At 42.2% G+C, this 13,145-nt stretch overlaps 1 protein-coding gene and 1 non-coding gene across 3 annotated transcripts; both read right to left on the bottom strand.

Moving 5' to 3' along the window:
* Positions 1-2,864: 2,864 nt before the first annotated feature.
* On the bottom strand, positions 2,865-12,797 carry polr3e (polymerase (RNA) III (DNA directed) polypeptide E). Of its 2 annotated transcripts, none has more exons than XM_056429543.1 (21): positions 12,665-12,797; positions 11,808-11,892; positions 11,158-11,208; positions 10,950-11,027; positions 10,747-10,862; positions 10,323-10,405; positions 9,993-10,100; positions 9,243-9,292; positions 9,038-9,157; positions 8,826-8,911; positions 8,104-8,148; positions 7,915-8,006; positions 7,268-7,388; positions 7,005-7,086; positions 6,842-6,901; positions 6,131-6,288; positions 5,988-6,049; positions 5,450-5,892; positions 4,097-4,174; positions 3,684-3,931; positions 2,865-3,157 (listed from the first exon to the last, which is right to left on the bottom strand). In XM_056429543.1, the coding sequence occupies exons 2-20, from the start codon at positions 11,844-11,846 to the stop codon at positions 3,908-3,910; spliced, it is 1,896 nt and encodes a 631-aa protein (XP_056285518.1). In that variant the 5' UTR covers positions 11,847-11,892; positions 12,665-12,797; the 3' UTR covers positions 2,865-3,157; positions 3,684-3,907. The 2 variants fall into 2 exon arrangements, with proteins under 2 accessions (XP_056285518.1, XP_056285516.1); XM_056429541.1 differs by having other exon boundaries at positions 3,684-3,936.
* Positions 12,798-12,954: 157 nt separating this feature from the next.
* trnal-aag (transfer RNA leucine (anticodon AAG)) lies at positions 12,955-13,036 on the bottom strand. Its single transcript has one exon. It is a non-coding gene; the product is annotated as a tRNA-Leu (tRNA).
* Positions 13,037-13,145: the final 109 nt, after the last annotated feature.

Here is a 13,145-nt window from a genome sequence, read left to right on the forward strand (position 1 = left end):
AACCAATCGGGAGTACAAAATTGATACAAAATTATGCATTTTTAACCCTCCTTTACCTTCCTTTACTAAAAATTTTTTCCCCTTCAATTTCCCCCGCAAAAAAAAACCCCAAAAAAAATTAAAATTAAATTTTTAATTTATTGGGTCAGTTTGTTTGGTCCCAAAAATGTTTAAAAAATTTAAAAGTTAATTTTTAATTTTTGAATAAAAAAGGGGGGTAAATTGAAAAAACCCCGGGTTTAAAATTAAACAAAACCCAAAAGGTAACGGGAGGGTAAAAAACATTTAACAGAGGGTGAAACATTTTACTTCCCGGGGGAAAAAAGACCCCTTTGTGCTTTTTTTCCCCCTTTCTTCCCTCACCGGGTCTACAACCACAAACTGGTCTCTTTTGAGCGACTTGGTCTAAAATCACTTAGCCCCAATTCCCTTTTCCCTCGCAAGGGATTCTTGCCGCTAATGTATTCCCACTCACATAAAATTCTTTCGTGGAAAAAAAACGGTGGGAAAAACAAATTTGGGGGCGAGTTTTTCCTGGGGGGCCCTTTTTTGAAAAATTTTTTTGGGTTTTTAAACTTTGAATAAATGTTTTGGGAGCTGCGTTTGGTTGGTGTTGTGGTTTTTCAAAAGTTAATCGCTGAAGTTTTAAGGGGGTGCTTGCAAAACCGTTTGGGTTTAACCCTCCAGAAAAAAAAAGGCCCCTTTCCCCCCCCAAACGGTTTCCCCCCCAAAAAACCCGTTTCCCAAAACCGTTACCAAGGACACATTCCTTTGATTCATTCGGGGGGGGTTATTTTAGGGGGGGAAGAGGAAGGGGGTAAAATTAGGAAAATGGGGGCTGAAGCCCTGACAAGTCTCAGTCTGTTTGTTGAAAAGGTAACACAACACACACAAAAAAAAGGTTTTTTTTTTTTTCCCTTCTTCTCTTTATTTTTTTATTTGCAAAGGTTGAAAATTTGTAACCTTTTTGGCTGGTTTCGGGTTTAAACCTCGTTTCCCCCCTCAAAAACCAAAAAAAAAGACGGGGCACCAAAGGGAAAATGCCCGGGGGCATAATTTTTTCAAAGAAAATGTGCACCATAATTAGACCAAAATTAATACCCAATTGAAAACACCAACTCACAATTTTTATCAAACAGAGACTGGATTGATGTGAACTTTTCCCTGACCGATTCCAAAATCGCATTTTCCCAAAAATTTGGTTTTTCCCAGTTATGTTTTTTTTTTTAAAAAGCAGTCCAAAAAATTTTTAGCCCACCGAAAATTTTAAAACACGGGGACATTGAAAAAGAGCCACAGAAAAACGAATGAATTTGAGTGATTTTGTGTTTGTTGTTCACTGCCCCGACCAAAAAAGAAAAAAAATTTCATTTAATTTATTCAAGAATAAAAATTTTAACAAGGTAACATGGGAAATTTGGTAGGGAAAAGTGACGGGGAGGCGGGTTTTGGGGCCTGGTTTGGTCTGGTATGTCAGGGGCCTGGCCACCGGGTATGGCCACTGAAAAAAACTGTTTTACTGGCAATGTATAAACCTTCCTTTGTTGACAGCCAAACTTTGTTGATGAACAACGGGTTCATTTCCTTTTTCCTCCGGGTAAAATCCCAGGGCGGGCAAGTTTGGTTTTTTCTGGCTTTTCCCAAAGCCCGGGTAAAAAACCCCCTTTATTACCCAAAATTTATTTAGCAAAGAAAGGCATCGCCCAAACGGGTTCCCAAAAAGGGGGAAAAGGGAATTCTTTTTTTGTTTTTCTGCTCCCTTTTTCCCTTTTCTTCATTGACAAGTCTTTTTAATCTTTTTTAAACTTCTCCATTACAGGGTTTGCTTTTAATCATTTGGGGGGCAAACCTGGGGTTTAAAAGCTCAAGGGAAACTTTTTTATTTTTTTAGAGATCCCCAATTAGTTGTAAATCACTGAATGAGCTATCCGTTACAACGGACTGATCTGGTATTGGATACCATTAATATATCAATAATAACAATTCAGGACACTCATATCAATTTCTTTCTAATATTTTGTTTTCCAAAGATAGGAAAGCAATGATTAAGTTAAGCTTGTTGTTGCCTTACAGATAAGAATGATCCCTGTCACTTCCACAGTGAGGAATACAGCTTATTAATTAAACATCGGATCAATACTCGGTATCAGCCCACACCTAAAGCCCAGGTATCGGCATCTGATCGGGTGTCAGATTGGTGCATCCCTATTTTGTGGTGGCAATCAGGAGAAAAGAAAGGTTATGGGATGAAGGAAAGAAATACAAGGCCAATCTCAATCAAATGAAAAGGCGCATAGGGTTTAAATGTTAGGCAGGCCTCAGAATTAATTGATGAATTGGGGTAAACCCAGGTCTCCTATTCCATAATATTAACTGAAATACATTTAATTCACTGCTCCCTCCACCATGTGATAAGCATGTGATGTTTCTTGGCCATCTGCAGCCATGCCACATGCAATAAATAACTTTCTTGGTGGGAATCAAGTGTCACTTGTAAGCCAGACCTGCTACAGTAACCCCGAACCCTGACCCACGCTGCACTGCACAGCACGTCTCCCTCGTACAGCACGGTGCAGCGGGACATGTTTATATTTAGAGCGAGGGAGTTCCATGAAGGGTCCGGTTTTTGAACTGAAAGAGGGGCCCGTCTGTTTGTGACAAAAAAGCTGATGGCACATTTTACGTTGACCTTCTTTACATGCTGGTGTGCAGTTTCTCCATGCTTTAGGATCAACATGTTGCAGGTCTGAAGTGTTATTCTCAAAATACATTCTTAACTCTACTTTTGAAAACTTTTTTTCATTTTCTGAAACGATTTCAGAATAGAGCAGCAGCTCAAACGACGATGAAAAAGACAAATTTTCTGTGTTTGTTAAATTAGATTGATTAAATAAAACAAAGATACAGTGAGAAGACAGGGAGGATGAATTGATAAGAATACACATCAGTCATGAAGAGAGTCAATGTGAGTAGGTGGAAAGTTGTTTTAAAAGAAGGAAAAAGAAAGTAAATTAAAGAGTGCAGTTGGGAAAAGGGAGGCGCAGCTGGTCACCAGTGAAGAGGGAGAGAAGGAAGATATAACTGATATATAACATACCCGTGCTCTCAGTGACAAAACCCTGTACGGTTGAGGTTCTTCCAACTTTTCTGTTTCATTCTAAACAGAAACGTAAAGAAAACGGACAGCTTTTCATCAATAAACAAGAAAAGAATATACGACATTTACATTGCAAATTGAAAACAGTTCATATAACATAAATTGCTGTGTTGCTTTAAGCAGCAACAGTACACAACCCGGGCAGTTGGCTGGAGCCCAGTGGGTCTGAAAAGAGCCCTTGCACTCACATGTGAAGGAGGCCCAACTCGAAGCTGTGAGAGACGGGTCCATATGCAACATAATCACATGAAGTACAAGAAACACTGTCTGGAACTTCCTGTTCTTCAGCGAGAGTGCAGTTGAGAGGTGTCTGAACAGCTTTCCGCTTCAGTAAATAGATATATACATGCTGGTACGTGTGTGCGTGCAGGCATGCACAGGACACCTCTCCTAATAAGGCAAAGAGCTGTTCTCACAGACAATTGCAGAACTAAACAATCCCCCAGAACTTTATTCCAACAACATGTTCTGATACTTTTCACCATCCATGTCCATTTGGCATCATGTTGCCGAGGCGGCCGCTCACCTTGAACATAAAGCCGCCCTTAGGATAAGAGTTTGACAGCTGTCGGGCGTAAACCATATTCTTCAGGTAGTGACAGATGTCTTTGGTAGAGTCGTCCAGGATGGGGCAGATGAAGTGGTCTTCATCATCACTGGCGGAGTCACTGAGGGAGGAGGCGCGCTGGCTGGGGGCACTTTGTTGGACATTGGGCCTCTTGGCGCTTCCCTCCTCCTCCATGCTGAACATCATGTCATCCTCCATGATGTCTGCTGTGCTGTTGACAAGACAGGAGAGTGAGAGTGGACCTAGCAACACGCTGGTTTCTGAAACGCAGGATGACTTGTGGTGCATTTCAAATGCAAAAGGCTGCATGTAGTCAGGAGACCAGGAGGATGTTGTGGAATTACTTAGAACCTTCTTCAAAAAGTATTTACCTTGTCAGATTCCTGTCCAGTCTCCCACAAACCAAACACCTTCTGCTCATCAGGGGCTGCTTTGGTCTGAGGAGGAAACTAAAGGAGGAGGGAAATAGAAACGTTAGAAAAGCTTTTGCCAGTTCAAATCCCTAAACCAGTTACGGTAGTTCATGCTCATTCCTCAGTTAAGGTCTCAGCCGGAGTTTGGCCCAGTGAAGTGTGTTCATGACAAAGCATCATGTTAATCAAAGCCTTGATACAAGCGTTATTTTATGCAACGGTGACCTAAAGACGGCATTGCTCGTCTTTCTCAGACACATTTGTCTGTTGACAAAACAATACGAGTCTGAACCATCAGACGTCTAAGCAATAATGTTCACTGACTCCAGATCTGCAAACAAACCGGCTCAGTCCCCTCTATGAGCGGTAATGAGCTTTGCGTCAAGGCCAATGATCTGTTGTAAATCAAAGATGGTGCCGTCCAGTCCCCCCCCCCCCCCCCCGTATGCGTTTGTTAAAATCCTCTAATGTCACGCATACTGATTGGATAAGACCTAGACCAGGACAGGGCCGGTCCAGGCAGGTGACCCAGCTGCCTAATGCAACAACAAGGACGCGGCCCACGCCACTTCCTGCCCGACGAGCAGACGCCGCACCAAGTGAAAAAAAACACAGCTACAGAAAGAGAAAAGGTCTCTCTTAAGTCCAACCACAGAGGAGAGACCGAACACACGGAGGTATCAGGTGGCTGCTGGAACTCGAGGGGAACATGAGAAGCGGGTCTGCATTGCTCCAGTGGACCTACCGGTCGCTTTCCAAGGGACAAAAGCGCTCGAGCAAAACGGCCGTTAAAAGCCGTTATTCTGAAAACCGATATCTGAGAAAAAACCCTTTTAAACAGACATGGACCCCAGTCCAGCTATTACTGCAAGAGCAAAGGTGGAGTCATCTCAGCACTTCTGAACCCAAATTTGTTGTCTGTCAACCAAACCAAGAAGCTGTTTTCCTTATTATGCACAGCACAGACTGGGGAGCGTTTACCATGCAGCAACTTATGATACATTTTTCATATCAATAAATCTACAAATTAGGTTATATTTAATAATTGTATCCATGTTTATCAAAATACCCAAAGCCCATTGTGATGTTTTCATATATATTGCAGTGTTTTTACCCGACTATCGTCTGACGAGAGTTTACATTTCACTCGACTGTTGGGCTTGAATCGTAGGAATGAGAACAACGGATAAAACAATGCTGGAGAGCGAGAGGGAAAGAAGGAGCATCCGGTGTGAATGAATCGGGAGTTTTACAACCAAAACCTCGGAACTCCTTCGTTTTGACAGGAGGAAATCCGGCCTGAATACTCACAGGCACCATTATCTGTTTGCACTGGCAGAGCAGTATGGCGTCCTGGAGCATGTGGTCCGAGATGGAGGGGAAGACGCTTCGTCCCACCGGCATGGAGGCCATGTGGAGGCTCAGCAGCCTCTTGAACTCATTCAGCGTCAGTACAAGATGCTTCTTGAAAGTCTTGATCACAAAGTCGTGCAGCTCCTGGGACGACGCGTTCCCGACGTCACCGTTGGCGAAGGCGGACGAGGTGGCCCCGGGGTGCCCATTGACGGAGCCGTTGGGCATGGAGGAGGCGGTGTCCATCGGTTCATCTTCTCTGTCGCTGACGGGTTCCCGTTTGACCTGGACGCTGCTTCCTGCCCGCCTGTCGTCCAGGTCCTTCTGTAGGGACGACTGCTTTCCTTGAGCGCGCTCGTGCGCCACCTTCAGACGCTCCTCCCCGCTGACATGAACAGGCTCTGGAAAACAACACGCAGGCGTCAGCTCCATTCGGACAAATGTTTCACTGTCGGCGTGTCAACAGCCGGCTGTGCGAAACACAGCTCGTACACACCAGGCGGCGGGGGATTCTTTGGCCTGAAGTCTTCTTTGGAGAAGTTAAAGACCTTTTCCAACCTTAAAGGAAAGCGATGCAGCATTAGACAACACTTCCATGACTGACAGCACCTCGATTCGTCAGTTGAAAGTGCGACTCACTTGTTCTGGATGCCGAGCCACAGCATGTGTTGCCTGTGAGCGATGTCTGGGTGTTTCTTAATGAATTCTGCATCAGTAGACAGCATGAACTCCCAGCCCCGGTTGACTCGAGGAACGGCCACATGCTCCAAGAACTCCTTCACATCTTCTGGAGGAAGCTGGCAGAAGACGGGAGGAAGACGTTGTTAATTCTTTTTACTTCAAAAACAACCATGAGATACTTTGGTGGCACCGGGCAACTCCATACGGACCACGTTTTGGTTTCCGAACTCTCATCAGCAATTGGTCAAATCACAACAACTAATTACAAATTCATCTCCTCCCACATAACTTGTAGAGGCTTGTTGTAAGAACCTGAACGGTTTCTCCAATAGATCAGACGGATACTCTGAAATCCTTTTTTATTCTAGTTTGTTTAAACTATGTACTGGCTCTGTGGCACTCTGAGATTCTTAGAAATAAAATGCATTATTATTATTATTAAATCGACTTCCTTGCACCCAGGAGCCTAATTTCACTGCAATTAACTTGCAATCTTTCTAATATTTACAAGATGGTCGAATTACACAAAATGGTTGCAAATATGCTCGTTTTAAAATGGTAACCTCCATTCAATAAAATGATTTTTTTGCACAATGATGCATCTGTTGGACCATCTTGCAATATTACATTAAGCAGGAACAATCAGTCATTTTGGGATTATGGTCTTACTTTGATGATGGCTGCAATCTCCTTCCTCATCACAGAGCGCTCCAGAGTGAACCTCCACATCTGCAAAAGAAACAACCGAGTCACGATGACTTTAAAACCACACATTCTAATGGCTGAGCCCTTTTGTTGGTGTAACTTTGGGCGATCAGTAACAGCAGCTCACCACAAAGTCTCGGCCACGACAGAGCACTTCGGCAGGGACGCCACTGTGGGGACTGCAGGTGTTTTTGGGATACAGGACATCACTGCAGAAAGAAACAAAAACACACAGAGACGTCACTCTGCTGCCCGGTGCGAGAGTTTAATGAGAACATTATAAAATGGCGAAGAACACACGCATCCTCTCGTTGTCGGCTGCATAGTCCTATTAAACTTTTAAAAAACACCTTTAATCTGTTAAATTCTTTGAGTGACGTTTTCTCTCACCTCTTGACAACCCAGTTGCCCTGAACCAGCAGCGACACCTGCTGGATGCAGCGCAGCGCTGCGGTGGAGTCGGTGCCAGAGGCGAGCAGGCCCATCAGGTTAGCGAACGGCATCACCTTGACTGAAGACGAGACATGGGTATAAAATATAGAATATTACTGCCAGAGGGAGGACAGCTCAACTGAATGTTGATGATAGGGTATAAATAGGATGCATTTCATGTGTGTGAGAAATGCACAGAGCAAAGAAAATGGCCAACTGGAAACGAGCTGCTGAGGGAACTCCGCACCTCTGTTTGAATGCATTAAATAATTATTTATAAAATCATTTCAAATGTCTAACATAGATATCAAGGCTTTGTCGCACCCGTCTGGCTTAAACAAAAATAGCACGAGAAACTGTTCAACGTAATGAACCGGTGTCCTATCTGTACATGCTGCATTCACTTCATTACTAGACAAATAACTTATTCTCACACACATATTCATACTTATACTAAAAGTGGCGGAGCAGCCATGTAAGGCGCTGGCCTGCCCATCGGGAACAACTTCGCAACCACCAACCCTGATTAAAGGACGACCAGCTCTACTTCCTGGCTCCGCTTTGGTCTAAATGTGCAATGTTTGGTCTTAAATGCGATGGCCTACCATTCTTCATCAGAGTCTTGACTTGCTCTCCCAGTGGCAGAGTGCGGAGTTGAGCCATGGAGAGCACATTACTGGGACCGACTGGTTTTACACTAACGAACACAGAAAGAGAGGAACGTGTCAATGAAGCATCTCTGTGACTGTCGTCCTCTTTAAATCTCATACTGGTCAGTTGGGAGGAATACTTACAATTTCTCCTCTTCAACAGGGGGCATCAGCATTGCCAGGTACTCCCTGCACAAAGCAATAAAAATGGTGAGCATGTAAAGAGGGAACCATCAGAAATTAAATAAGGATAGGAGAACCAGAAGAATTGAACCTGCCAGAAGATCAAATACAAAATCAATATAAGTCAAACACAGGGAACAAGTTATCACCACTATCAGACATCAAATCCACATGTGATATTTACAAGAAGACCAAACAAGCATTATGATGGCAGAAAATACTCAGATGCATAAAGTTACAAAGGTCAGTATTGCTTTTACGGTTAAGCTATTACGGTGGGCTCGCACTCTTGGCAAAATAACAAAGCTAACGGCTAACTTTACAGAGGTTGCATCGAGTTTCTTCACGATGCGTTCAAGCTCTTTTCAGTAAAAATGAGAATCAGGTGTCTGTAAATTATAAAAGCAACATGTGTTCAAATATAATCTTGTAAAATAGAGTTTTGGACGAGAAACTTGAATAAAATACATTTCTGTGAAAGAGGTTTTCACAGTAATATAAAATAGATAATAAAGAGGGAACTTCCCAATAATAGCTCTATGTGTTTATTGTCTTGTTTTTAACCACTCTATTGTAAATCATGGCTTGTATCTGATATCTGGTATCGTGACATCCCCATCACAAAGTAAAACATAATCTAAACTTCAAGTCATAAGATTAAAATGTCATTTCTCGATACTCACTTTGGGGTTTTGACCAGCTCAGAGTTCTCGGAGGAGTCCACGGACTGACAGAATAGGTACTGCCTTTCATGCTCCGAGCGCTCGTCCTAAAATGTAAATAATATGACGAAGACAAAACAAGCGCACGTTCCGTCACATTTGCCCACGAACCCAAAACTAATGGTCCATGTATTCTGTCGAGGTCGGCGGTGGCCTGATGAGTGCTCCCCTACCTTGACACCGTGGTAGCGTAGGTGAACCCAGGGCTCCTCCGCCTGCTTCTTCTGGAGGAAATCGTACGACTGGATCCTCCTCTGCCGCGCCTGCTCCGACTCTGGTCGAGCAAACCTCACCTGGAGAGGAAACGCATGCAGAGTTCATATATATATATTTTAGAACTGATGGGTTAAGTGAGTGAGTGCGTGAGTGTGTCTTCACCGTGATGGCCTTGACATCCTCCTCAGCTTCATCTTGGGAGGAATCTCCACCTGCAGATCAAAGACTCTGGTTACATAACAGTCGTGTTTTAAGCCATTTTTACAAGTTAGTAAAACATCATGGGTATTTTTCTTTTCTTAAAAAAAAAAAAATGAATTCGACTTAAGAACAAAACTTGGAACATTTTATTTCATGTAGTATTTCTTCCGAAAAACAAAAGGTGAGCTCTGCTGAAGGAGCTCCGAGTTGCAACATCGGCCAATATTTGTTCTGAATAGTTTGATTATTTCCACAAAAGCTGATCAAATGATAAAAACATGCAGGACTAATTCTCTATGCGCCGCTAAAATGTCTTCACTGGAAGAATTATACAGGAAACAAAGACGGGTAGCGGCTGCTCACATTTGAGAAAGAAGCAGAATATTGTGGCATTTTTGCTTTAATCAAAAAATCTAAATAGATGCTGACTAATTTTCTGTGGATCAGCTTATCCATCAATGAAACTTAAAAAAAAAATATGTAAAAAATATATACATACTTGTTTTAGATTCTGATGTTGCTAGTCTTAGTTTAGTACTGAATTATGTCATTCATCTAAAATATTATAATGAAAGAACACAGCCCACAGAAAGAGTAAAAATACAAACAGATCTTGCCCCTTTTTCTTCGTCATTTAAAAAGATAACAATGAAAAAAAAATCGAAATACTCTAAATCTCTCGATTATTAATTTTCGTTTTAATTGGCACACCTTCGTTGGCCGCCTCCCTCTCTCTGGTTTTGGTGTCCGCCTTGTCCAGGTAAGAGAAGCTCGGTCTCATCTGGAGGATTCCTGTCAGAGGTGTGACGTGAAGCTCACCTGCAATACAAATAATAAAACAATCTCAAACCCAAATACTACGTTTGGTGCTCACATGGGGAATATATTGAGAATCTGGTTATTTTCAATGTAAACACATATATTTTTAAAGCAATTTATACGGACCGTGAACATACGAGTATTTACAAGAAGCAGCGACGAGGTCAAGACAAACAAAAACACTAGTGATGCGCTAAAGTGGACTGCTGGTTCAAATCAGACCTTTACGAAACACAGCAGCAGCATATCTGGAGGTGTTGGTGGTGGCCTGGATGGAGGTGAAGGACTGTTTATCCATCACTTTCCTGGAGAAAAAAAAAGAATAATGCGTAAGCCAGAGACCTTACCACTTAATTGTTCTGCTCTTGAGCAAAGAAAAGTAAACCAAGACTCATCCAATGTTGATATTTTTTAATGCCGCTTTAACTTACTATGTATTGGGGCACACTTCATCCTATATTGTAATGGTCAGATAGTTCTATGTCAGATAGTTCTATGCTAAGCTAACCGTTGGCTGGGCTGCAGCGTCATACGATGTACAAACATGAGATGGGTATCCATCGTCTCATCGAGCCGTTAGTCAGCAAAAAGCAAATGTTTGACAACATGTTGGTTAGTGAGTGCAGATGAGCTTTGATAGACTCACGCTGAGTAGGTGTTGGTTTCGTCATAAACCGTGCCGTCCACATTCAGAGCGATCTGCTCTCCTTTACTGCGACAGTAGTTTGGACTCATTGAGTCGATGGCCATTTCCAACTCCACCTTTATTATTGAGTGGGACAAAAGATAGACTACAAACACGTTCTACACTGATGGATGATTTATGTATTAAAGAGACCTTTTTTTTACCTTTTGCTGCTTGGGTTTGATCCTAGCTGTCAAGTGGTTGACATCATCATAGGTCATCGTGGCTGGTCGGACCGGGTACTAGTCCGGATAAAATAAATAAAGGCGATGAGGGACTTGTGACACTTTGAACATGTTCAAAATAATTGAGATAGCTTGTAGAAACAGAGTCGGACTCATCAGTATTAAGTGCAACAGAGGACAGTATTACCTGGAAAAGATACAGCTTATCTGCAAGGCTTTTGGCAAGATACACATCGATCTAAACAGAAAGGGAAACATTAATCAAAGTTATTTGAGGAGCTGATGAGTCAGTCAAGCCAGTCCCAATAACTACTTAAATAACTAATAATAACATTGATAAATAGCATAATAATAATATTAAACCCTTTCAAAGAGCAATGAACTTTAAATTCTTTAACATAGTTTGGCAATGGTATGTGACATTTGTATTTGTTTATGTTATATCCGAGACTAAAAAAACTAGTGCTATAAATAAAATGGAAACGTTGTACTTTAATAAATATTAAACATTTAGCGGTATCTAGAATCATTCACAATGACTCTAGATATCCCAAAACAGCTGGGTGCTGTCTTTATCAAACTTGACTCAAAACAGAAGTAAATGGTGCATTTGTTGGAGACTATTTCTTGCTGTGTATTGATATACTTTTTGTGAGCGAGTATCTCTGGTTTAAATAAACTACAGTGCCATGATCATGATGATGAAAACACAATGAAAATGCTGTTTCTTATTAAATAGTTTTGGGACAACAATGGCAGTTAGTAGCACAGATAAAAAAGCTACTCAGATAAAGTCTGTGTGGGTTAATGTATCTCCAGTCTGGCCTGCAGACATACCTCCTCTATAATGGGGTCATCGTCATCCCCGCTGGCCATATTGATGTGGAGAGGAAACAGGAGCAGCAGATCCCAGAGACCCAACCTGGTGACAAACACTCCGTTAGTGGAATTTATTCTAAAGCTACACCTCACTGTGTCCATGTGGCTACACCCAAACTGGTTATGTCCCAACAAAACACGATGTTAGTTAGTTGGTGCAGCAGGAAGATTGTGATTCAGCATATCCAGGTTACATCATTCATTCATTCATTGTCGTTTTGTGCCACGGATGTCAGTCTTCGAGATTTTTTTAATGTATTTATATTTTTAAAGACGGTCTTCTGTTTCACTAAACTTAAAGTCAACAACGAAAACCCCAAAGTTAGACAGCCAGGCATGGCGGTTTACTAAGTGATGCTTTGATCCATACAAACAGGTACATCTCACATGATGCAAGACAATGCAATCAACATTAAACCACTGATCTGTGACACTGAGACAAAGGTCGCATGTAGTTAACACGTAACAAACGACGTACGTTTATAGCAAAACGCATTACAGTATTTGTAGAAATAAGTCACATTACTGGCTAGTTTAGCTCGATTAACAAGCTAGCAACAACCCTCCAGTCCACTTGTCATAGGCCTGTCCTGCACGTGCGGGGTATTACGGTATTCAAACGTAACGTTGAACAACATATGTACACCTGCAAAAGAAAGCAAGACCAACAGGTCGATGTGTAAATGTCCTTTAAACAAACGTACGAGCAACGAAACTAGCTAACATGCAGCCTAGCATTAGCAAGATAGCTTGGCGTGCTAACAACGGCCCCTCTGGTTTCCTAAAACAACACCCGGAATATGTCGAGAGCTCACCTGCACACTTCACTCTAAGATGTTCGCTTTCTCATTAGTGTCTGAAAAGTACAGAAAGGTGGTGCGTGAGGGCGAGTAAGTGTCCTACGTCGGCCAGCCGAAATGTGTCGGTGTCCGTACCATGTTGACTGTGCTCCACAGACACGTGGGGAGGAGCCAGTGCCCATAATGCACAGCGAGACCACTAAAGAGTTGGGGTTTTAATCTCATAATTTCTTTAACTCTACAGTTGCATACTTCATTAATTTCGTAGTAATTAAGTACTGTTAGGTAGGAATGGCCAAAAATTATGGCAGCGGTGGGATTCGAACCCACGCCTCCGAGGAGACTGGAGCCTTAATCCAGCGCCTTAGACCGCTCGGCCACGCTACCCCCGTAGAGGAGAGAAAAGTCACTGAAATATAGATAGATACATAGAAATAATAAATAATAAATTTCATAAATTAATAAGGAATAATTGAAGTGATTTTAATTTTCAATT

Source organism: Pseudoliparis swirei, chromosome 13 (genome assembly GCF_029220125.1).
Source record: "Pseudoliparis swirei isolate HS2019 ecotype Mariana Trench chromosome 13, NWPU_hadal_v1, whole genome shotgun sequence".
Lineage (NCBI taxonomy): Eukaryota > Metazoa > Chordata > Actinopteri > Perciformes > Liparidae > Pseudoliparis > Pseudoliparis swirei.

What these genes read in the sequence shown, in the direction of transcription:
- polr3e (XM_056429543.1), bottom strand. Translation starts at nt 11,846, where the DNA reads ATGGCCAGCGGGGATGACGATGACCCCATTATAGAGGAG. An exon ending in AGGATGTCAAGGCCATCACG is followed by an intron (nt 9,158 to 9,242) that starts GTGAAGACACAC and finishes TTTCCTCTCCAG; the next exon opens with GTGAGGTTTGCTCGACCAGA. An exon ending in CAAGACTCTGATGAAGAATG is followed by an intron (nt 7,389 to 7,914) that starts GTAGGCCATCGC and finishes TCTCGTCTTCAG; the next exon opens with TCAAGGTGATGCCGTTCGCT.